This window comes from Myotis lucifugus, unplaced genomic scaffold, assembly GCF_000147115.1.
Source record: "Myotis lucifugus unplaced genomic scaffold, Myoluc2.0 scaffold_138, whole genome shotgun sequence".
Classification (NCBI taxonomy): Eukaryota; Metazoa; Chordata; class Mammalia; order Chiroptera; family Vespertilionidae; genus Myotis; species Myotis lucifugus.
In genome coordinates, this window is record NW_005871186.1 from 504,863 (window position 1) to 523,717 (window position 18,855).

At 56.5% G+C, this 18,855-nt stretch overlaps 1 protein-coding gene and 1 pseudogene across 1 annotated transcript in view; one reads left to right on the forward strand and one right to left on the reverse strand.

Moving 5' to 3' along the window:
- The window catches only part of LOC102417620, a 949-nt pseudogene extending 385 nt beyond the window's left edge, over positions 1–564 (reverse strand).
- Positions 1–18,855, forward strand: part of ARAP1 (ArfGAP with RhoGAP domain, ankyrin repeat and PH domain 1) — a 75,690-nt gene that overhangs the window by 53,193 nt on the left and 3,642 nt on the right. Inside the window, 19 exon segments of the mRNA XM_023758757.1 lie at positions 1,138–1,366; positions 3,375–3,460; positions 4,720–4,902; positions 6,016–6,190; positions 7,383–7,517; positions 9,659–9,794; positions 10,058–10,160; positions 10,970–11,165; positions 11,380–11,431; positions 11,527–11,690; positions 11,824–12,036; positions 12,370–12,475; positions 12,860–13,007; positions 13,096–13,182; positions 13,265–13,333; positions 13,634–13,751; positions 15,101–15,214; positions 15,428–15,573; positions 16,060–16,092. Of these exon segments, the coding sequence (XP_023614525.1) occupies positions 1,138–1,366; positions 3,375–3,460; positions 4,720–4,902; positions 6,016–6,190; positions 7,383–7,517; positions 9,659–9,794; positions 10,058–10,160; positions 10,970–11,165; positions 11,380–11,431; positions 11,527–11,690; positions 11,824–12,036; positions 12,370–12,475; positions 12,860–13,007; positions 13,096–13,182; positions 13,265–13,333; positions 13,634–13,751; positions 15,101–15,214; positions 15,428–15,573; positions 16,060–16,092 (2,493 nt within the window).

The window sequence follows — 18,855 nt, forward strand, 5'->3', positions numbered from 1 at the left end:
GGTCACCCCTCATGGCCTCTCAACCCCCCCGCCGCCTGATCGCCCCACGCAGCCTGCTGTTCAGTCGTTTGGTTGTCCCTCAACTAACCCACCCTGCTGGCCTGGTCTTAGGCAGCCATCTTGTGAGGGTGTGAGGGTTAATTTGCATATAACCTCTTTATTATATAGGATTTCTTGCCTTTGAGGTAATTTTTGATGACATCCTTGGCCTGAGATTCTTACCATCATCCTTAATTACCACACAACTGCAACCACCCACTTTCCGGAGTTTTCCGTCTCTGTCAGTGTTACAGGGCCTGCCCATTCACCGAGTTCCTTGTCATCAGCCTTAATTCAGTTGATCTGGTGTTCAGCACCAAGGGTGTCCACCAACCTGACATACGTAGGCTCATGCAGTTGGATGCAAGTACACGAACACGGGCTTAGCACCTGGCTAAGGCCTTGGTGGCTTCGCAGATTCCACTGCTAGGCCTTCGTGGATGAGGGTGGCTGGTCTTCAGCGCCTCTCATAAAGCAGCATTAGCAATCCGTTACATCTGCAGCAGCAACACCTTCTTGGGCCATGGCGGTGGATTACGGGTGGAGCCAAATCGTGAATGTAAACACTCGACTTCAGGACAAAAGGGAAAGAAAGAGCCAGAGGGGAAGACATCTCCCCCTCCCCCCCACTGAAACCCTCCACTGCTTCTCCATTGTCCTCTGGGTGCATTTTGACTTCTGCCTGGCACAGGCCTGTCCCTATCTGTCTCCCAGCCTCCTCTCTGCCAGTCTGCACATCCTGCCCACAGGTCCTAGAATCTCCCATGTGCCATCCTGCCCCTTTGCACATGGTGTTCCCTCTGTCTAGAGGGAACACCCTTCCACCGCTTTACCTGGCTACGCCCTTGTCATCTGTCAGGTCTTAGCCAGGTATCATTTCTTCCCAGCAGCCTTCTCCCTGGGTGGGACAGAGCCCCTCGGGACTCCGCCAGCCCTCATACATCTCAGGTTCACTGTCCTTGCCTTTGTCACACCCGTCTTCCTCACCGACCCAGGATGACTCCCTCTTCTGACTATGAGCTCTCAACACCTGCTCCTCCAACTTCATGCTGTGCCCCTTTATGCTGCCCCCAAATCCTTCTGAGCCCTTTCCATCAGCCTCTCTTCTCCCATTCCTATGTCTCCAGCTTCTCAGCCGAAACAGAACTAGAGAAGGAGCAGTGGCTGGAGGCCATGCAGGGAGCCATTGCCGAGGCCCTGTCTACCTCAGAGGTGGCCGAGCGCATCTGGGCCGCGGCCCCCAACAGATTCTGTGCTGACTGCGGGGCTGCCCAGCCTGACTGGGCCTCCATCAACCTCTGTGTCGTCATCTGCAAGCGCTGTGCAGGTGTGTCTGGGGTGGAGCACTGGGCCAAGGCATGACAGGGCTGATGTGTCTGGTGGCAGGTGGTCTGTCTGGCTGGAGGGACGAGTGAAGATAGCAGTCAGATTGTTTAAGGTGCACCTGTGTGCCAAGCCTCTCCCACTGGGATTGCAAGTCTCACATCATGGGTGGGGCACTGAGGCATAGACAGGGAAAATAGCTCGTTTGGGGGTCCTCTGGCAAGTAAGTGAGTGCATTTTTAGCCCAGGCCTCTTGGGGTCCAGCACCCCCTGCCCCCTCAGAAGAGTGGGAAGGAGGGCCATGTAGGGAGCAGCTGGCAGGGGCCCAGGTGGAGGGAGGAGCTGATGTTTCATCCAGAGGGGGATGGGCAGGGCAGCAGAGGGGAGGACTTGGTCAGATTTGTGCCACAGACTCTGGCAGGGTGGGAAGCTGAGTTAGAGGGAGTGACACTGGAGACTAGTAAGGAGGCAGCTGCTGGAGCTGAGAGAGAGGAGGAGGAGGCCCGGTCTGGGGAAGCGATGGAGAGCATTCCAGAGATGGTTAGGATCTATGGTGTAAAATTTCCAATGCAGATTAGATGAGGAGGATGGGAAAGAAAGAGGTTGGAACTCAAGATTCATTCATCTACTCAGTCAGCATTTATTGAGGGTCTGTGATGTGCCAGGCACTGTGTCAGGTGCTGGGGACTTGGCCCCCTTCGAAGCTGGCCATGCCCAGGTGGGGATCCGGGGGAGGAACAGTTTGGGAAAGTTTCCGAGCTCAGTGAAAACCCCCGAAGCCTGTGGAACATCTAGGGCAGACGTCCAGGAGGCCTTGAGCTACGAGATCTGGGTGCAGAAAAGGAACGACTGGGTTGGAGACCAGCTTAGGAAAGCATCAGCTCATGGAGGTTGAGGTGCCTGGGGTGCAGAAGCAGGTCTGAGCCAGGCAGTTCCAGGCACTCCTAGTGCCCCCAGCCCCCTCTCTTCTACACGGGTCCTTTGTGGGTCCTGTAGGGAGCAAGGTTGTATTCCGTTCAGCCCCGACTCCCCCTCCCCTTTCACTCCACAGAGATTTATGAAGTGCTCACTATGTGCCACTTTGTCCTGGGCTCTGAGGTTAGACCCTAAAGCAGACAATCAAGGTTCCTGCTCTCAGGCAGCTTACGTTCTAGAGGGGAGAGACCGAAAATACATACACAAACGAACAGAAGTGCTAGGCAGAAAATATGTGGTAAGCCCTCTCCCCATGTCAGCTGAGATTTAAATGTCAGGAACAGGCCCTGGGGAGTTGGGGGAAGAGAATCCAGGCAAAAAGAACAGTGAGTGCAAATGCCCTGAGGCAGGAAGGGGCTGGAAGATTAGAAGAGGGAAGAAAATGTGGCTGAGTGGGATAGAGGGAAACATGAGATGAGGTTGGAGGAGAAGCAGGTAAGGAATTTAGAACTAATTCTGGGAACCATTGGAGGGGTTTGCAGGGAGGGATTTTGCATTTTATTCCAGCTGGGGGGCTGCTGCAGGAGCCCAGGTGATGACTGCGGACTAAGTTCTGTGGTGCAGGGAGCAGTGGTATGTAGCTGGATCAGCTGCCTCCTGCACACCTCCGAGCTGCAGGCATAGCCCCTGGAAGGTACATGCCCTTGACAGTCTGTCCCTGGATGAGCACTCAGTCTGCAGGCTGATGCTCTATCCACTGAGCCAAACCAGTCAGGGCGGATTTTGCATTTTAAAGAGATGGAGATCGCTCAGAGTGGCCTGCAGGGAGCCAAGACTGGCCATAGGAAGCCAGCTGGGGGGCTGCTGCAGGAGCCCAGGTGATGACTGCGGACTCAGTTCTGTGGTGCAGGGAGCAGTGGTTTGTAGCTGGATTCTGGAGCTGTGTGGGGTGGAGCTGCAGGCCTAGCCCCTCGGTCCTGCCTGTGGCCTCTCCTAGTCTGCCCCTGGATGAGCACTGGGGGTTGGAGTAGGGAAGGAGGTGAATGCTTTATGCAAGAAACAGCCCAGAGGACCCAAGTCTGGCCCTCTGTCTACAGGGGAGCATCGTGGCATGGGTGCTGGCGTCTCCAAGGTACGGAGCCTGAAGATGGACAGGAAGGTGTGGACAGAAACACTCATCGAGGTGGGAGGCCCCTGCTTTTCACCTGTATTGGGGGATCTAGCTGCTGCCTGGGTCTCCCAATCCCATCTCCTCCATCTCCCAGACCCCAGCACTCTAGAGCTAGAAGAGACCTTTGGGGATCATCTAGTGGGTGTGGATTTTGGAAAAGCTGATTTTTGGCAGGCAGCAAGCTGAGCTAAGAATGTTATTACAGTTTTAAAGGGTTGTTAAAAAAAAAAAAAGACTATACAACCGACACTTTGTGTCCTACAAAACCTAAACTATTTACTTCATTTCACCTCTACTCACATGTGCCGGTGGATATGAGGTCTATGTTTAGGGGCACACACTCACATGTACATTTGTGCCTGTGTACTTGGGGTTCCCAGGTACTGATTGTGGTAGTTACAGGGGAGAACCTGCAACAGAAGGCTGGACTGACAGCCCAGATCAGCTGCAGACTCCAGAGCAACTTGGGTGTCACGTCCCTTGTGAGTTAGGGTTAGAGTCTGCAGTTTATAGATGCAGAGATAGAAGCCCAGGGAGAGAAAACAACTTGCCTAAAGTCACAAAGTGAGTCAGCAGCAGCAGGGACTGTTTCTGCATTCTAGCACCCCACACAAGACCTGACAAAGAGGCCAGGGGAGGTGGGCAGGAAATGGCAGTGGAACAGAGAATCAGCAGTGAAAGAATGAAAAACTAGTGTCCTGAATGCTAGACCCCTGCAATCCTCCAGAATCTGCCCTTGTCCCTCTTCCCCTGGAGGAGCCCAGGTGGTGATTGTAGGGCTCTGTCCCAGGAACAGGGGTGTGTCTGGATTCTGGAGCTATGTGGGGTGGAGCTGCAGACCCAGCCCCTGGGGAATGTCTTAGAAGAATATTGGACAGGATATGGTTCCAGAATCCCTGTTCACCCCATTGGCTGTCAGCTTAGCCAGCCCTCCCCCAGCTGTGATAGCCTCAGGAATGCAGAGTTCCAGATGTGGGACTGGGTGGGGAAGTAGCAAGGCCCCCAACCAGAAGCCAGGCCTGGGATGTTTACCTTCAGACTGTCTGCCTCTTGTCCTTTCACTGAGCTGAGGAGTTGGGCTCAGGCCCAGGGTTGGTGAGGGAGCGCCCCAGGCCACCAACAAGCAGCCTGCCCCTCAGCTTCCCTGATGGGAGAGTGGGTGGGTGGCCTGGCTCTCCCAGCCATAAGCCTGACAACCTCAAAACCAAGATTTTGCAGGTTACGGGGCCCCTGGTCATAGGCTGTCTCTAACCTCTTGTCCACACCTGTAGCTCTTCTTACAGCTGGGCAATGGCGCCGGGAACCGCTTCTGGGCAGCCAGCGTGCCTCCCAGTGAGGCCCTGCAGCCCCACAGCAGCCCCAGTGCCCGGCGGCGCCACCTGGAGGCCAAATACCTCGAGGGCAAGTACCGCCGTTACCATCCACTCTTTGGCAACCAGGAGGAGCTGGACAAGGTCAGGTCACTGGGCTTCTGGGGCCCCTTAAGAGCAACCCCTTTTCCCTACACTGTCAGGGCCCCTTGAGACCACCCCCTTTCTTCTTGTCCACACATTTCTCACCATCATAGCCCATCTTTTCCACCAGCTCGGAGTGACGAGCTGGCCTATGGAGAAACTAAGGCCCAGAGGGCAGATGGGCTGTACCTAAGCTACAGGGAGAGTTGAGGCAAAGAAGGGAGGAGCCAGGCCTGACCCTTGGACTAAGACCACATCCCAGCATCTGTCTGCCTCCCTCCCCTGCCGATTCCTCTGTCTCCCGCACCCTGTCCTGCTCCTTCTGTATCCTGCCAAAAGGAGTGAACTTGATGGGGGTGCTATTTCCTGTCAGGCTCATGAAAAACAGCTGGTCGCTCTGACCACCCCCATCCACACCCCACTCAAGATGAGGCCCCCGTATGGGCCCCAGGCCCTGACAGGCTAGGAGCCAAGCCCTGGGTCCTGCTGGCTCTGCCTGAGTGGGAGGTAGCCTGCTTCAAGGCAGGGGGATGCCACTTGTGACCTCTTGTGGGCCTTCAGCCCCTCCCCCAAGAAGCCCCACCCCAGAGGCTCAGTCCAGCTAGAAGCCCAGTGGGAGCCAGGCCTGAACCTCCCAGGCACCCAGGCGTCCAGCCCCCAGTCCAGCCCAGTCTGACTTGCCAGCTAGGAGGGGCGGCAACTCCCATTGGTCCGGAGGGATGGGCAGGCGGTGAGGAATTCAAATGTGGGAGGAATTAGCTACAAAGCAACCCCCTCTGCCCTTCCACAAGGCAGAGGGAGCTTGAGCTCCTCCTGAGAGCAGGCTTGGCAGCTGACAGGGTCCTGGGGCTGCAGCAGGGGTGAGCCCTGGGTGCTGGGATCCTGGTCTCTGCTGGGCAGCCCCTGACCGCCCTCTCTCCCTGGGCTTTTCTCTTCTTCCTCCTCTCTTCTGTGTTTCTTCCTCCGTCGTCTCTCTTCCAACTTGAGGATGGGTCCCCCTAGACCTGGGTGCCTCCTTCCTCATCCTTCCTATCTCTTCCCCCCATACTCTTTCCCCACTGGCCCCACACTCCTGCTGGGACTGACCCTTTCCTCCCTCCTCGCCCCTCCCAGGCCTTGTGTGCCGCAGTCACTACCACAGACCTGGCCGAGACCCAGGCGCTCCTGGGCTGTGGAGCTGGGGTCAATTGCTTCTCAGGGGACCCAGAGGCTCCCACACCCCTAGCTCTTGCCGAGCAGGCGGGGCAGACACTGCAGATGGAATTCCTTCGGAACAACCGGACCACAGGTGAGCAACTGGTGGGGCAGTCCTTGAGGGATGGAGCCTCCCTGCTGCTGGGGTCTGGGCCTTTGGAAGGGATGCCAGTGGGGTCTGGGGGCTGTGTGTCTCCTTGTGAGGTTTGATTACATACCACTCCAGCTGTAATTGCAGCTCCTTGAGGGTCCTGATATAACAGTGTGTGTGATTTTGGGGTGTGTTTGGGTTTGCATGTCATTGTCTGTGCATCTGGCTTCTTCTTTATACATGTGTCCCTTTGTGTCTCTGTCTCTGCATCTTTGTGTCTTTGTGGGTCTCTCCCTGACCTATAGTGTGGGCCTTCAGCACTGCATCTGTGTGCCCGCATCTGTGCGTCTCTGAGTTGCTGTGGGTCTGTTTCTGTGCACCTGGGAGTGTTGAGGGCTTTGGGGTTTGTGCAGACTATGTCTGTTTTGCTATGTCGGTTTTTCTGTGTGTGGGGGGGGTGGGGGGGGCGGGGGGTATTGCATTTCTCCATGTGCAGGTGACCTACAATAGCAGCCCTGTCCACTGCTCTGTCTGGGTCTCTGTCACAGACGGGTTGGGTTCCATTTGGCTTCTGCTCTTGGGGTGGATGAGGAGGAGACAGTGGGGTTGAGGGCTGCTGGTCATGGCCCAGCGCTGGCCTCTGGGGCCACATCCTAGGACTGAGGGTGGAGCTCCTCGGCCAAGGCTCCGGGCTCAGGGCCACGGGTGGGTGGGGTGCGCTGGGCTGGAGAGAGCCCAGGTGTCCAGGAAGACACAGGAGACCACCCAGCTGGCTCGGGCTTTGGGACTGAAGCAGCCAGGCTGCTTCCTTAGGCTTTGCCTCATCAGGGATAAACCTCCCTTTGGGAATTGTTATCGAGTTTGCCCAAGGCCCCCCTCATTCTAGTGTGCTGGCCCTTTGCCTCAACAGGCAACAGGGAGGGTGGGGTGGGCCGGGCTGGGGAGTCAGGGAGACTTCCTGGTACTGGAGCTGGGCCTTGGGAGCAGGGTGGAATTTGCACATGAGGGGGAGAATTGGAGAACGGCTGGGGCAAAATCCTGGATGTGGCAGTGAGATCCTGAGGGTGCTAGTCAGGGATCCGGGCCTGGTGACTTAAAGTCAAGCTTGGATGCCCAACCCAGGTGTGGGTGATGGGCTGCCCCTTGGATGGCAAGTATGACCAGCCTTTCTACACCCCCACCCCCTTCCCCAAAGAGGTACCTCGGCTGGATTTGATGAAGCCCCTGGAAAAGCACTACTCTGTTGTCCTGCCAACTGTGAGCCACAGTGGCTTCCTCTACAAGACCGCTTCTGCTGCCAAGCTGCTGCAGGACCGCCGTGCCCGGGAAGGTGGGTGCCTGGGAAGGTGCCATTCTGGCATGGCAGCAAGGCCAGAAAAGCCAGTGCTGGACAGGTTGGTGGGCCCATGAGGGTGCCATGTGCACCCTGGCAGAGTCAACCAGGAGGGCTTCCCAGATGTGGTCTCTGGTACACAGTAGGTGCTTAATAAATGGCACGATCAGGATGTCAGTAGGGCACAGCTCTGTAGAGCCCAGCACTGCCTGTTTCCTTTGGACTAAAGAAGCCTTTATTGAACACCTACTGGTATGGGCCCTGTGCTGGGCATCTGGCATTTGGAGTCGGTGGATATTAGGAAGTTTGAGAACTAAGCTTAAAGCACCGACCCTCTCTTATCTCAGTCTTCCATTTGCTCACCAACTCTGAGTATATACACGGTCCTTACACTCCCTACGAGCACCTCCATGTCATGCTCCATTACCTCCCTGACCTCACTCCTCTCCTCACTCTACTCCAGCCTTACTGGCCTTGCTGGTTCTCAGACATGCATACTCACACCCACCAGGGCCTTTGCACTCACTAGCCCTCTGCCCCAAATGCTTTTCTCCAAGTATCTGCATGGTCAGTCCCTCACTTCCTTCCGGTCTCTGTTTAAATGTCACTCCTTAGAGACTTCATCCTGAACCATTTTACCCAAGATAGCCCTCCCTATTTACCCTGCTTTCATCCTACTCTCCTACCATTTATCTGACATTAATCTGTTTATAGGTCTGTTTATTGGTTCTCTGTGCCCCACTGAAACATAAGCTCCTCTTGGTCACCACTGTAGCCCTGAGCCTAGAACAGTGCCTTGTACCCAGTGGGCACTTACTTGGCAAATGTCTGCAGGCTGAAGGGTGACTGAGGCAAGGCTTGTCCTCTTAGAGGGAGCTCAGCCTTGGGAGGCAGTTCTGGGACACATCACCGTCAGAGGGCAGTGCCATGCTCTTGTAGGTAGGATGAGAGACAGAGTCCACGGTGGGAACACTGTCAAGACCGTTGCTCACCGCATCCCTCAGCATCCCCTGTTGAGGCCCTCCAACTCCCAGAGAGATTTCTTTGGAGCTCTGTGCTGCACATCACCTCGCTCTCCCTGAGGCACTGTCCAGTCTACCTCTCTCTGCCTGATGGTGTCATTTATGTAGCTGCCCGAGTCATCCTTTTTTGTCCTGGATTCCAGGAAGCCCCGAGCCAGTGTAAAGTTCAATGCTTCATGAGTCTGAATGACCTTGACATTCTGTTCTTCCTCCTACCTTTCCTGGCCCAGATTCCTATTTCTGTTCCTTTATGGAATCTTGTCAGAGTCCTTGGAGCAATTATAAGAGGAGGCAGAGTATAGAGTAATGGGTGCTGCTGGCAAAGGAAGGTGGGTGCAGGAGAGGGAGGGGCACATGGGAGGCTTCTTATGACATTTGAACTGGCTTTGAAGGATGATGGGTGCAGAGAGGGAACAGGATGAGAAAAGAAGGGAGGTGGGGTATGTGCCCAGAAAGGGGGCTGGAGCGGTGGGAACAGGCAGACCCAGCAGGGCCTTGAATACCAGGCCGAGGGCCACAGACTTTGTTCTGAGGACAAGGGGGTGGGATGGGTAATGGAAGAGTTTTGAGCTGAGGAAGCACAGAATCTGGTTTTGCTAGAGCACTTTTTTTTAAATTAATCTTCACCCAAGGATATTTTTTCCATTGATTTTTAGACAGTGGAAGAAGGAGGTTGGGGAGAGAGAAAGGGAGTCATTGATGTGAGAGACACATCAATTGGTTGCCTCCCACATGCGCCTCAACTAGGGCTGGGGATTGAACCTGCAACCCAGGTACATGCCCTTGACTAGGAATTGAACCCAAGACCCTTTGGTGTGCAGGGCAGCACTCTAACCACTGAGCACACTGGCCAGGGCTAGATCACTTTTGACTCTTGGAAGAAGCGAGGCTGGAAGAGCAGTGAAGAGGCCACTGCAGTGGTCCTGGGGAGAGGCTGGGCTGGGCTGGGCTGGGTCACAGGGCTGCAGAGAGGAGGGTGGGATTGGGGGAAGCTTGTGAGTTAGAATGAAGAGGACATGGACCAGGTAGGTGTGGGAGCCCAGAGAGGATGCAGAGGTGGTTTTTAGGTGAGGGTGGGTGCCTCTCTCATGGTTCCCCTGACCAATTTCTCCCCAGAGTTCAGCCGACGCTGGTGTGTCCTTAGTGATGGGGTCCTGAGCTACTATGAGAACGAGCGGGCAGTGACCCCCAACGGGGAGATTCGGGCCAGCGAGATTGTGTGCCTGGCAGTGTCCCCTCCTGACACCCACGGGTGAGCACCCCTGGGCAGAATCACAGACTATTATTCCTATAAGATCTAACCCCCCACCATTACCCCATTGGGAAGAAGCCCAGAGAGAGGCAGGACCTCCTCAGTCACACAGTCCCCTGAGGCCCCAACTTGGGCTTTCCCACCAACTCTTAGAGGGCCAGGTGAAGGGCACTCACAAGGGCAGTCATGGGGTGGGGCAGAGAGTAGCAGTGATGGGGGGCTGGGCTGGGGTGGGGGCTGAATCCTGGCCTGTGTATCTACAGCTTTGAGCACACCTTTGAGGTGTACACGGAGGGAGAGCGACTATATCTATTTGGACTGGAGAGTGCGGACCTGGCTCGTGAGTGGGTCAAGTGCATTGCTAAGGTGGGCCTGGTTAGCCGGAGGGTGGGAGGGAGTCCTACAGGGCGTATGGTGGGACCTCCTGGTGGATCCCATATATGCCAGCTCCCCCAGGATGGAGGGCAGCCGACACAGGGAAGGCTCTCAGGCCCAGGGCCTAGCACAATCTGCAGCACTCTGGGGGTGGTTGAGAAACCTGTCTCAACTATGTGGGCCTTGTACTCCATAGGTGCTCAATACATGTGTAATAATGAATGGCAGGCAGAGCCGTCTTAGGATGGACAGTGCCGACTCCCGTGGTCTCCTTGTCCTGGAGGAAGGAGGCAGGGAGCCTGCAGAGGAGAGCTCTGCCCTGGGGACTCCAGCCAGGCTCCTCTGGGGTCCCCGTGCTATGAGGGCCGGTGACTTTTATCATTCCCTTGGTCATTGCTCAGTCGTCTATGGGCTCCTGATGGTCATTCCTCAGAGCCCTGGGGACCCAGATGAATGTCTTGGTCCTGGCTCTTCAGGTGCTCCATGCTGATGGGGAAGACAGATAGGGTCCGGATAGCAATGACAGTATAATCAGTGCCACAGCAGAGGGCAGGGAAGCTTTGGCACCCTGGGGCACAGAGAAGGACATCCTTCTCTGGTGTCGGGAGGTTTTCCAGAGGACGGCACATCTGAATGGGTTTGATATGGGGCGTAATACACCTGAGTTCATCCACTCTGCTGGGTTCTGCCCTGGGGAAGACAGAGGAGGCAGCTGGGTGGGCAGTGGGCTGCACCCACAAGCCAAGGTGTCTGGGCAGGTAGTGCTGATGGCCGAAGCAGTTTCTGGTCTTCCCCAACAGGCGTTCGTGCCTCCCCTGGCTGAGGATCTGCTGGCCCGGGATTTTGAGCGGCTTGGGCGCCTACCCTACAAAGCTGGCCTGAGCCTGCAGCGGGCCCAGGAGGGCTGGTTCTCTCTCACCGGCTCCGAGCTCCATGCCATCTTCCCAGAGGGGCCTTGCGAGGAGCCATTGCAACTGCGGAAACTGCAGGAGCTTTGTGCGTGGATCCAGCCCTGGGGCCCCAACCTGCAGGGCACCGGATCCTGGGCTCCCAGGCTCCCAGCCCCTCCCTGGAAGTCTGAATGCTACCCTGTGACCCCATATGCTGGCGGGTGGGTCCTGGGGGTGTGTGTGTTCAGAGAGCCTCAGGAGGGAGCAAGTTGGGGACCATGAACAAGGCCCAGGCCTCACTTCTCCTGGTTCCTCCACAGCCGTCCAAGGGGACAGCGAGAACCAGGTGTTGGTGCTGGTGGAGAGAAGGAGGTGAGCCCTGGCCTCCCTGAGGGGCTCTGAGAAGCCTGGGAGGGGCGGGGCAGGGTTAAACCCCAAGTGACTGACTGTCCCTGTGAAATATACAGGACACTGTATATCCAGGGAGAACGGCGACTGGACTTTGCGGGCTGGCTGGGGTCCATCCAGAAAGCAGCGGCCAGCTCGGGGGATACACTGTCGGAGCAGCAGCTGGGAGACTCGGACATCCCAGTGATAGTGTACCGCTGCGTGGACTACATCACACAGTGTGGTGAGCCCTGTCCCAGAGGCCAAGCCGCACCTTCCCAGAGTCCCCGTGAAAGTAGCTGGGAGGCCCCACCCCATGACCAATGCCTTAGGCCCTCAGTTTTGTCCACCCCCAGCTCAGCCCCACCCCTCTCCAGGCCTGACCTCCGAGGGAATCTACCGCAAGAGTGGACAGACTTCGAAGACACAGCAGCTGCTGGAGAGCCTGCGGCAGGATGCTCGCTCTGTGCGCCTCAAGGAGGGCGAGCAACATGTGGACAACGTCTCCTCAGCGCTCAAACGCTTCCTGCGAGACCTGCCTGATGGGCTCTTCACTCGAGCCCAGCGCCTGTTCTGGCTGGAGGCTTCAGGTGGGCTCTACATCCGAGCCTAGTGAGATCCAGGCCAGTGCTGCTGACTTGTCCATTCCTGTCTCAGGATTCCAGCCCCTCCCCAGTATGCACTTGGGCTAAACGTGCCCCAGCAGGCAGCCTCCAGTCCCCCTCCCTCCTGTTTCTCATTCCTATTGTCACTCTATACGTTGCTGGCAACTCCTGAGTGCCTGGTAGGATTTGCCCTGGAGGGGGCAGGGAGTACTGTTTCCTGGGGTAAGAGGCAGAGCAGCCAGAGGGTTGGGAAGGGGGGGTGGTTACGGATGGAGGGGGCAGGGAGGGTCCTGACCTCATCTATCTTCCCCAACCCAGAGATTGAGGATGAGGAGGAGAAGATCTCCAGGTACCGAGGGCTCCTGGCACGTCTGCCACCAGTCAACCGGGCCACAGTGAAGGCCCTGATCAGCCATCTGTACTGGTGAGGAGCACTACTATTGCAAGGCTCGGGGGGAATGAGGTAGAGAAGATTCTTCTATCCCAGCCCTGTTGACTGCCCTCCCCTGGGAACCAGGTAGGCCTGGGAACTGAGTGTTGACTTATGAGGTGCCCTAATCTTGGACACTTTGTCTCCCAACTTCCTGCAGTTGGGAGAATAGAGACCTTGACCAGGTCTCCAGCTTCCCAGCCCTACTCTTCCCAAGGACCCAAGACATGGCCAAAAAGATTGTCCCCACTTCCCCTTAATTAGCTCTGCTCCGACCAGGATCTTTCCTGGGCTCTCTCCAGTCATAGTCCTGTCAGGAATTGGGAAGGTGAGGTGGGCCGGACTCCTCACTCAAAGCTTCCGTCCTTCCCTGTCCAGCGTCCAGTGCTTCTCCGACACGAACCAGATGAACACACACAACCTGGCCATCGTGTTTGGGCCCACGCTCTTCCAGACGGATGGGCAGGACTACAAGGCTGGCCACGTGGTGGAAGACCTCATCAACCACTATGTGGTGGTGTTCAGTGTGCGTCCCTAGCCTGTGGGGGTGGAGGGCAGGGCTGAGCCTCCCGTGCAGCAGTGACCATCTGTCTCTGCCCCTGCCCCCTTCCCAGGTGGACGAGGAGGAGCTGAGGAAGCAGCGGGAAGAGATCACCGCCATTGTAAAGATGCGTGTGGCTGGCACTGCCAGTGGGACACAGGTGAAGGACAGGACCTGGGGTGGGGGGCCCAGGCCATCCACCTGCACCCACACCTCAGGCATCCAGCCCTGTCTCCTTACAGCACGCCGGTGACTTCATCTGCACTGTGTACCTGGAGGAGAAGAAAGCAGAGGCTGAGCAGCATATCAAGGTGGGGGCCCGGGACCTAGAAGCCAAGCGACCAGAAGAGTCAGGCTGGGCCAGGCACAGGCTCAGATGGCTGGGGGAGCAGGGCTTCTATCCCAAAGGGAGCCCCGGGTTGGGACCTGCATCTGGGTGGTGCTTGGCCTGTCTCTTCCCTACCTCCCCACCCAGCTCATCAGGGTGACTCAGAGACACCCCCCTGCATCCTAGGCCTCCAGAGAGCCCTGAGAGGGGAGGGCTGGATCGTACAGCCAGGTTGTGGTGGGGCAGGGGATAGGGGAGGCTGATCCCCTCTCGGTCATCACAGATCCCAGCATCCATGACAGCTGAGGAGCTGACCCTGGAGATTCTGGATCGCAGGAATGTGAGCATCAGGGAGAAGGACTATTGGACCTGCTTTGAGGTCAATGAGAGGGAGGAGACAGGTGGGTGACCACCAGGATATGGTGCCAGCGTGTCCTTGTCTGGGCTGCAGCCCCAGTGTGTCTTCCCTTACCCTGAAGTGTGGGGACAGTGGTGGTGAAGGGGGTTTGGGATGACAGATTGTTGTCACCTATGATCTCAGTAATGGTGGTAACGGTGCTGGTGGGGTTGAGGTCACGGTTATAGTGCTGCTGATGGGAGGGACAGTAAAGGGGTATATGGTGTTAGCTAAGACGATGTTCTCTCAGGTCTCAATGAGAATAGTGTTGCTTGCAATGGTAAAGGTGCTGAATTTGATCATGGGGTTGATCATGTGACCTTGTTGGTGGTGAAGGGGACAGTGGGTGGTGATGACCATGGGGTGGGTGGGGTGGGGGTGTAGGTAAGGATAGTTGTGTTGGTGTTATGAAGAGGCTATGGTAGTGAAGGAGGGGGTGATAAAGGCATTTTAGGGTGAAGGGTGATCTTGATGGCTGTGGACGGTGAGGGTATCTCTGTTCATTTTTACTGTTATTTGTGGAGTTCTAGGCCAACATACAGTCTCTACCTCCTACGGGTTAGTCTGGTATGGAACAGAGATATTAATCCTGTGAGCATATCAGTAAATGTACAACTACAGCTGTGTTGCTGCTGTTCAGGAAAGGGCCACCACACCACCAGAACTTATAACAGGGTCTCTGACTTTGGATGTGAAGAAAAGGGGTTACTTGGTGAAGAGGGGGAACAGCATGGGCAAAGGCCCTGTGATGGCCAGAGACAGCGCCCTTTCAGTGAGCTTCAGGGCCGTGAGGGGTGGTGGCACTGGTGGGCTGTGATACAGAGAGAGGTGGCCACTCAGGGCCTGACGACAGTGCGAGGCCAGCGAAGGGTAGTGACTGGGAGTTTGAAAAGCTCTCTCCTTGCTGGTGGAGAGAGCTGGGGGAGATGGGAGTGAGAGCTCATGCAGGGGACCACTTCGAAGGCCACAATATGAGTCTGAGGAGAAGATGGTAACATGGCCAGGAGACAGCAATGGAGCCGGACAAAAGCAGGGAGACTTGTCTGTGGAGGGAAGCTGAGAAGGAGGAGGGGTGGTTTTGGCTGGGCGGCCTGGGGGGTGGGGCTGTTTCCTCACGAGGACAATAGGAAAGCTCACCACTTTGGTTTGGACACGTTGGGTCGAGCAGCTGTGGTGCCAGCAGGATGTGTCATGCCTGAAGCTCGGGTGTGGGAGGAGGTCATGGTGATTGCGGTGGTGCTAGGCGGCAGTGAGGGGGAACAGCATGGGCAAAAGTGATGTGTGTCCATGTGCCAGCCCTCAGTGCTGTCACGCCACGTGACTCTGGTGACAATGGGTGTGCCCTCTCCCCAGAGCGCCCCCTGCACTTTTCGGAGAAGGTGCTGCCCATCCTGCACGGGCTGGGCATAGACAGCTACCTGGTGGTGAAGAAGTACCAATCCATGGAGGCCATGCTGCTGTACCTGGGTAGGTGGTGTACCTGGATGGGTGTAGCTGGGTGGGTGGCAGGACCTGGCGGTGTGATGTGTGGTGCTCAGGCAGTGGGCACCAGACGGGCAGACCTCTTCAGAGGCTGGGGTAGGATGGGGCACTTTCCTTCATCTCAGGACCCTACCCTGGGTGTCTGGACCCACGGGTAGAAGGTTTGTGCAGTCCATGCCCACTCCAGTCCTTCCCCAGCCAGCCATGTGGGTGACACCAAGCATGGCATGATGAAGTTCCGCGAGGACCGCAGCCTCCTGGGCCTGGGCCTGCCCTCAGGTGGCTTCCACGATCGCTACTTCATCCTCAACAGCAGCTGCCTGCGGCTCTACAAGGAGATCCGGGTGAGTGGCCCTGCTGGGTCCTGCCTTGCGAAGGGCCCTGCACCAGAGTGTGCACAGACACCCATGCACAGGTGTTCCCTTGGGTTTGCCAGTGGGAGCGTCTCTATTGAGGGGTCTTGGGCCAATATAGCAGTGGCCCTGGGTGGCTACTCTGCTCTGTTCTATAGCCCCACTAGGCCCTGGAACCTGGATGCCATTATATCAGACCTGTGCCTGTGCCTTGTTATGACATACACAGGCACATGCTACATGGTGACAGCCCAACTTGTGGCCTAGGCATGTCTTGTTGCTGCACAGGTCATGTCCCCTGTGGGCCCATCCTGTCCACATGCTGGGTGTCTTCCCAGGCCAGACCCTATCCTGACAACCTTTCCCCCAACATCTTTTGCACACACATGCCACACCCCACCACGCACCACAACACACACCGTCCTGGCTCTGGACCTGGGCCTCCTTCTTCTGTAACCCTGATCCTCTATCAAACAGAGCCAGAGGCCGTGGAGCGGGGCCCCTGAGACCGTGAGTAGCTGTGGGCCAGCTGCCAGCTGCCTTACACCACCTGGGGGCCGAGTGAGCCTGGGGGGAGCATGAGGACAAGCCAGAGCTCCTGGCCGTCTCCAGGCATGGTTCCCTGCCCCCTCGCCTATCAGCACTGGCCCCACCCTGGGCTTGTGGCCTAGGTTCCTGCCCCTCATTCCCACACCTCTCCCAGAGTCCTCTTCCTAAAGTAGGAGTCCCCCATCAATGTGATGCTCTAGAATTTTCCAGACGACTCAGTGTGGAGGCGGAGGAGCCAATAACAGAGGCCCCTAGATTTGAATTAGAGTACTGGTCCTCATCTCCTGTCAGCTCTGGAGCCACCCTCTTTTTAACCCTAGAGAGGGTTCCGGGGCTATCAGAAGGGCCTTGCTACCGTCCTGATCCTAAAACACCAGGGAGGGGCTACAGAGGCTTGTGACCTATGGTAGGAGTTTCCACCTCCTGGCCCAGTTGCCAGCCCTTGTTTGCACACCCCTGGGAGAGGAGAGCTCATCTAGTCCTCCCACAGGGCTGCCCTAGACCTAAAGGGGTACTTCTGCCTGGCAGAAGGCTCTTGCCCAGATTCAGCGAGAATGTCTTGTGACACCTCTGTGGGTCCCAGCTGTGCCTCGAGGGCCACAGAACATAGATGCCCTGCAGAGACAGGCAGCAGAAATGTGTTCCCAGCCGAGGGGCCTAACCTGAGCTCCCACACCACCCCCACCAGTGTCTCCAGCCCTTCCTGCCACTTCATCTCCTGAGAACATCCGGACAGGCCTAGCTGCCATGGAGGAAGCAGAGTAGATGGAGCAGGACCCTCACCTCCCATTCTTTGCACATTATATCTCTATTAATGCAGCCTGGGCTCCTGCTGAGCCTTGTGGGGAATGCCTCCTCTTCTTTACCTCCTTCTATGATCGCATCCTTAACTTCTGGGCCTGTCCACCTCTTCAGTCAGTCCCCCTTGGTTCTGGGATGTTATTTCCCTGGCCCCCTCCCTCTAAGGGCAGTAGCCCCTTGGAGCAGACCAAGCCCATCAGTGTGGACAGTGAGGCTGAGGCACCTGGAAAAGCAATGGCTGATCCCTTGGCATCGAGGGGAGAAGACAGGAGAGCTAGGAAGAGGGAACAGATGCAACGTTTGTCAAACCCTTCACATTCTGGGACATGTAATCTCATGCTGCCCTGGGAGGAAGGGTCCTGTCCCCATTCCACAGGTGGAAAACAGGTTTTGAGTGACGTGCCTCAGGCCATCTCTAGGTGGTAGATAGATAGATTCACACCCAGATTTGTTAGCATCAAAGCCTGAGCTTCTTATTCCTTGAAGCAGAGGAGTCAAGGACTCTGCAGCCAGGGGCTGCCGAGTGCAAGGGTGAGTGGTGCTCTCCCCAGTGGCCGCCAGCGCCTCGGCCTGACAGAAGCCCCAGGGAGGTGTGTTTTGGCTACCAAGGTGCTGGTAATTTTGGTATTTGCTGGTTTATGGAGCAACAGGACAGAATATTTGGGACAATCCCTGGCATTTGATATGTGAACCCTTTCCTTGTCCTAGGAAACCTTTGTTAAAGACCCCAAGGCACCTGAGAAAGGCACATTCTAGAAAGATCTTGGTTCCAGAGATGTCTGTGAGCATCAAAGGGTGAACTTCCTTCTCTGCTAGTGACCTCAGACCTCAGAGATGCTGGAAACATGAGCTGGTTGATTAGAAATGAACTCCTTGGGGACCAATGATTACATTGACTGCAACTCCCCTTGCCTGCCCCCAGCCCTCCTCAACCCTCCTGTGTCAGCCATGCACGTGCCACCCATGCACCATGCACCATGCACACCAGAGCTTGAGGCAGTCGAGGCCTGAGGTGGTTTTTCAGATTCTCACGGAGCCACAGCCTGGGTTGAATTCCTCAATTCCTATAATTCTCTCCACACCCTGACTGGAATCATCATGCCTGTCATCCCCACAGCCCTGTTCCTTTCCCTCTCTGCTTCCACTTCACTTCCTCTCATGCCCACAGCCTGACTTCTGAGCCTGCTTTCCATTCCCTCAACCTGTTGCCTTCCATACCTGCAGCCAGTTTCTCCACATCCTTTCCTCTGTGAGGCCCAGAGCCCACGGCGCAGCTATGGCTGCAGCCCAGTTCCTTTTACAGCCTGTCCCAGTCTCCAGTCCTGCCACCTGCTTTCTCTCAACCTGCAGTCTGATGTTTTCAGTTCTCTCAGCTCATGCATGTAGGTTTCCTCCTTGTGTTCTTCCCACACCTTGTTTCTCCCATATCCGCAGTCTGATTTCCCTTCCCCTGCCCAGTTTCCTCCATGCCTGCAGCTCGGATCATCTTGTGCCCACGGCCCAGTTTGTCCCAGGCTGTCTTGGGCAGGTGCTGTGTGTGGGAGACATAGGGCTTCTCCATCAAGGCCTCGGTCATCGGGGGAGTGGGTGAAAGCTGGGTAAAGGGTCCTTAGTGAGCTGCTCTTAAGCCACGACTTATGACAGCACTGAAGCCTCCACTAATCCCTAGGCAACCCATCCTTTAGTGACCTCACAAGGAACCCGCCAATTCCTGAAATTTTCTCTCTCCCTGGCCATTCCTTAGTTCCCTCTTTTCTTGCAGAGGAGCCATGCCTGGGGGTGCCTAGGAGCAATGGTGGGAAACATGGTGGGGTTGGCTCAATCTCTGACCCCCAGTTTTGGGTTGTAAGTGAGTCCATCCCCCCTGCCATTCACCCTGGTGCCACTGCTGGCTCCAGGGGTGCCTGGTGGCAAGACTCGATT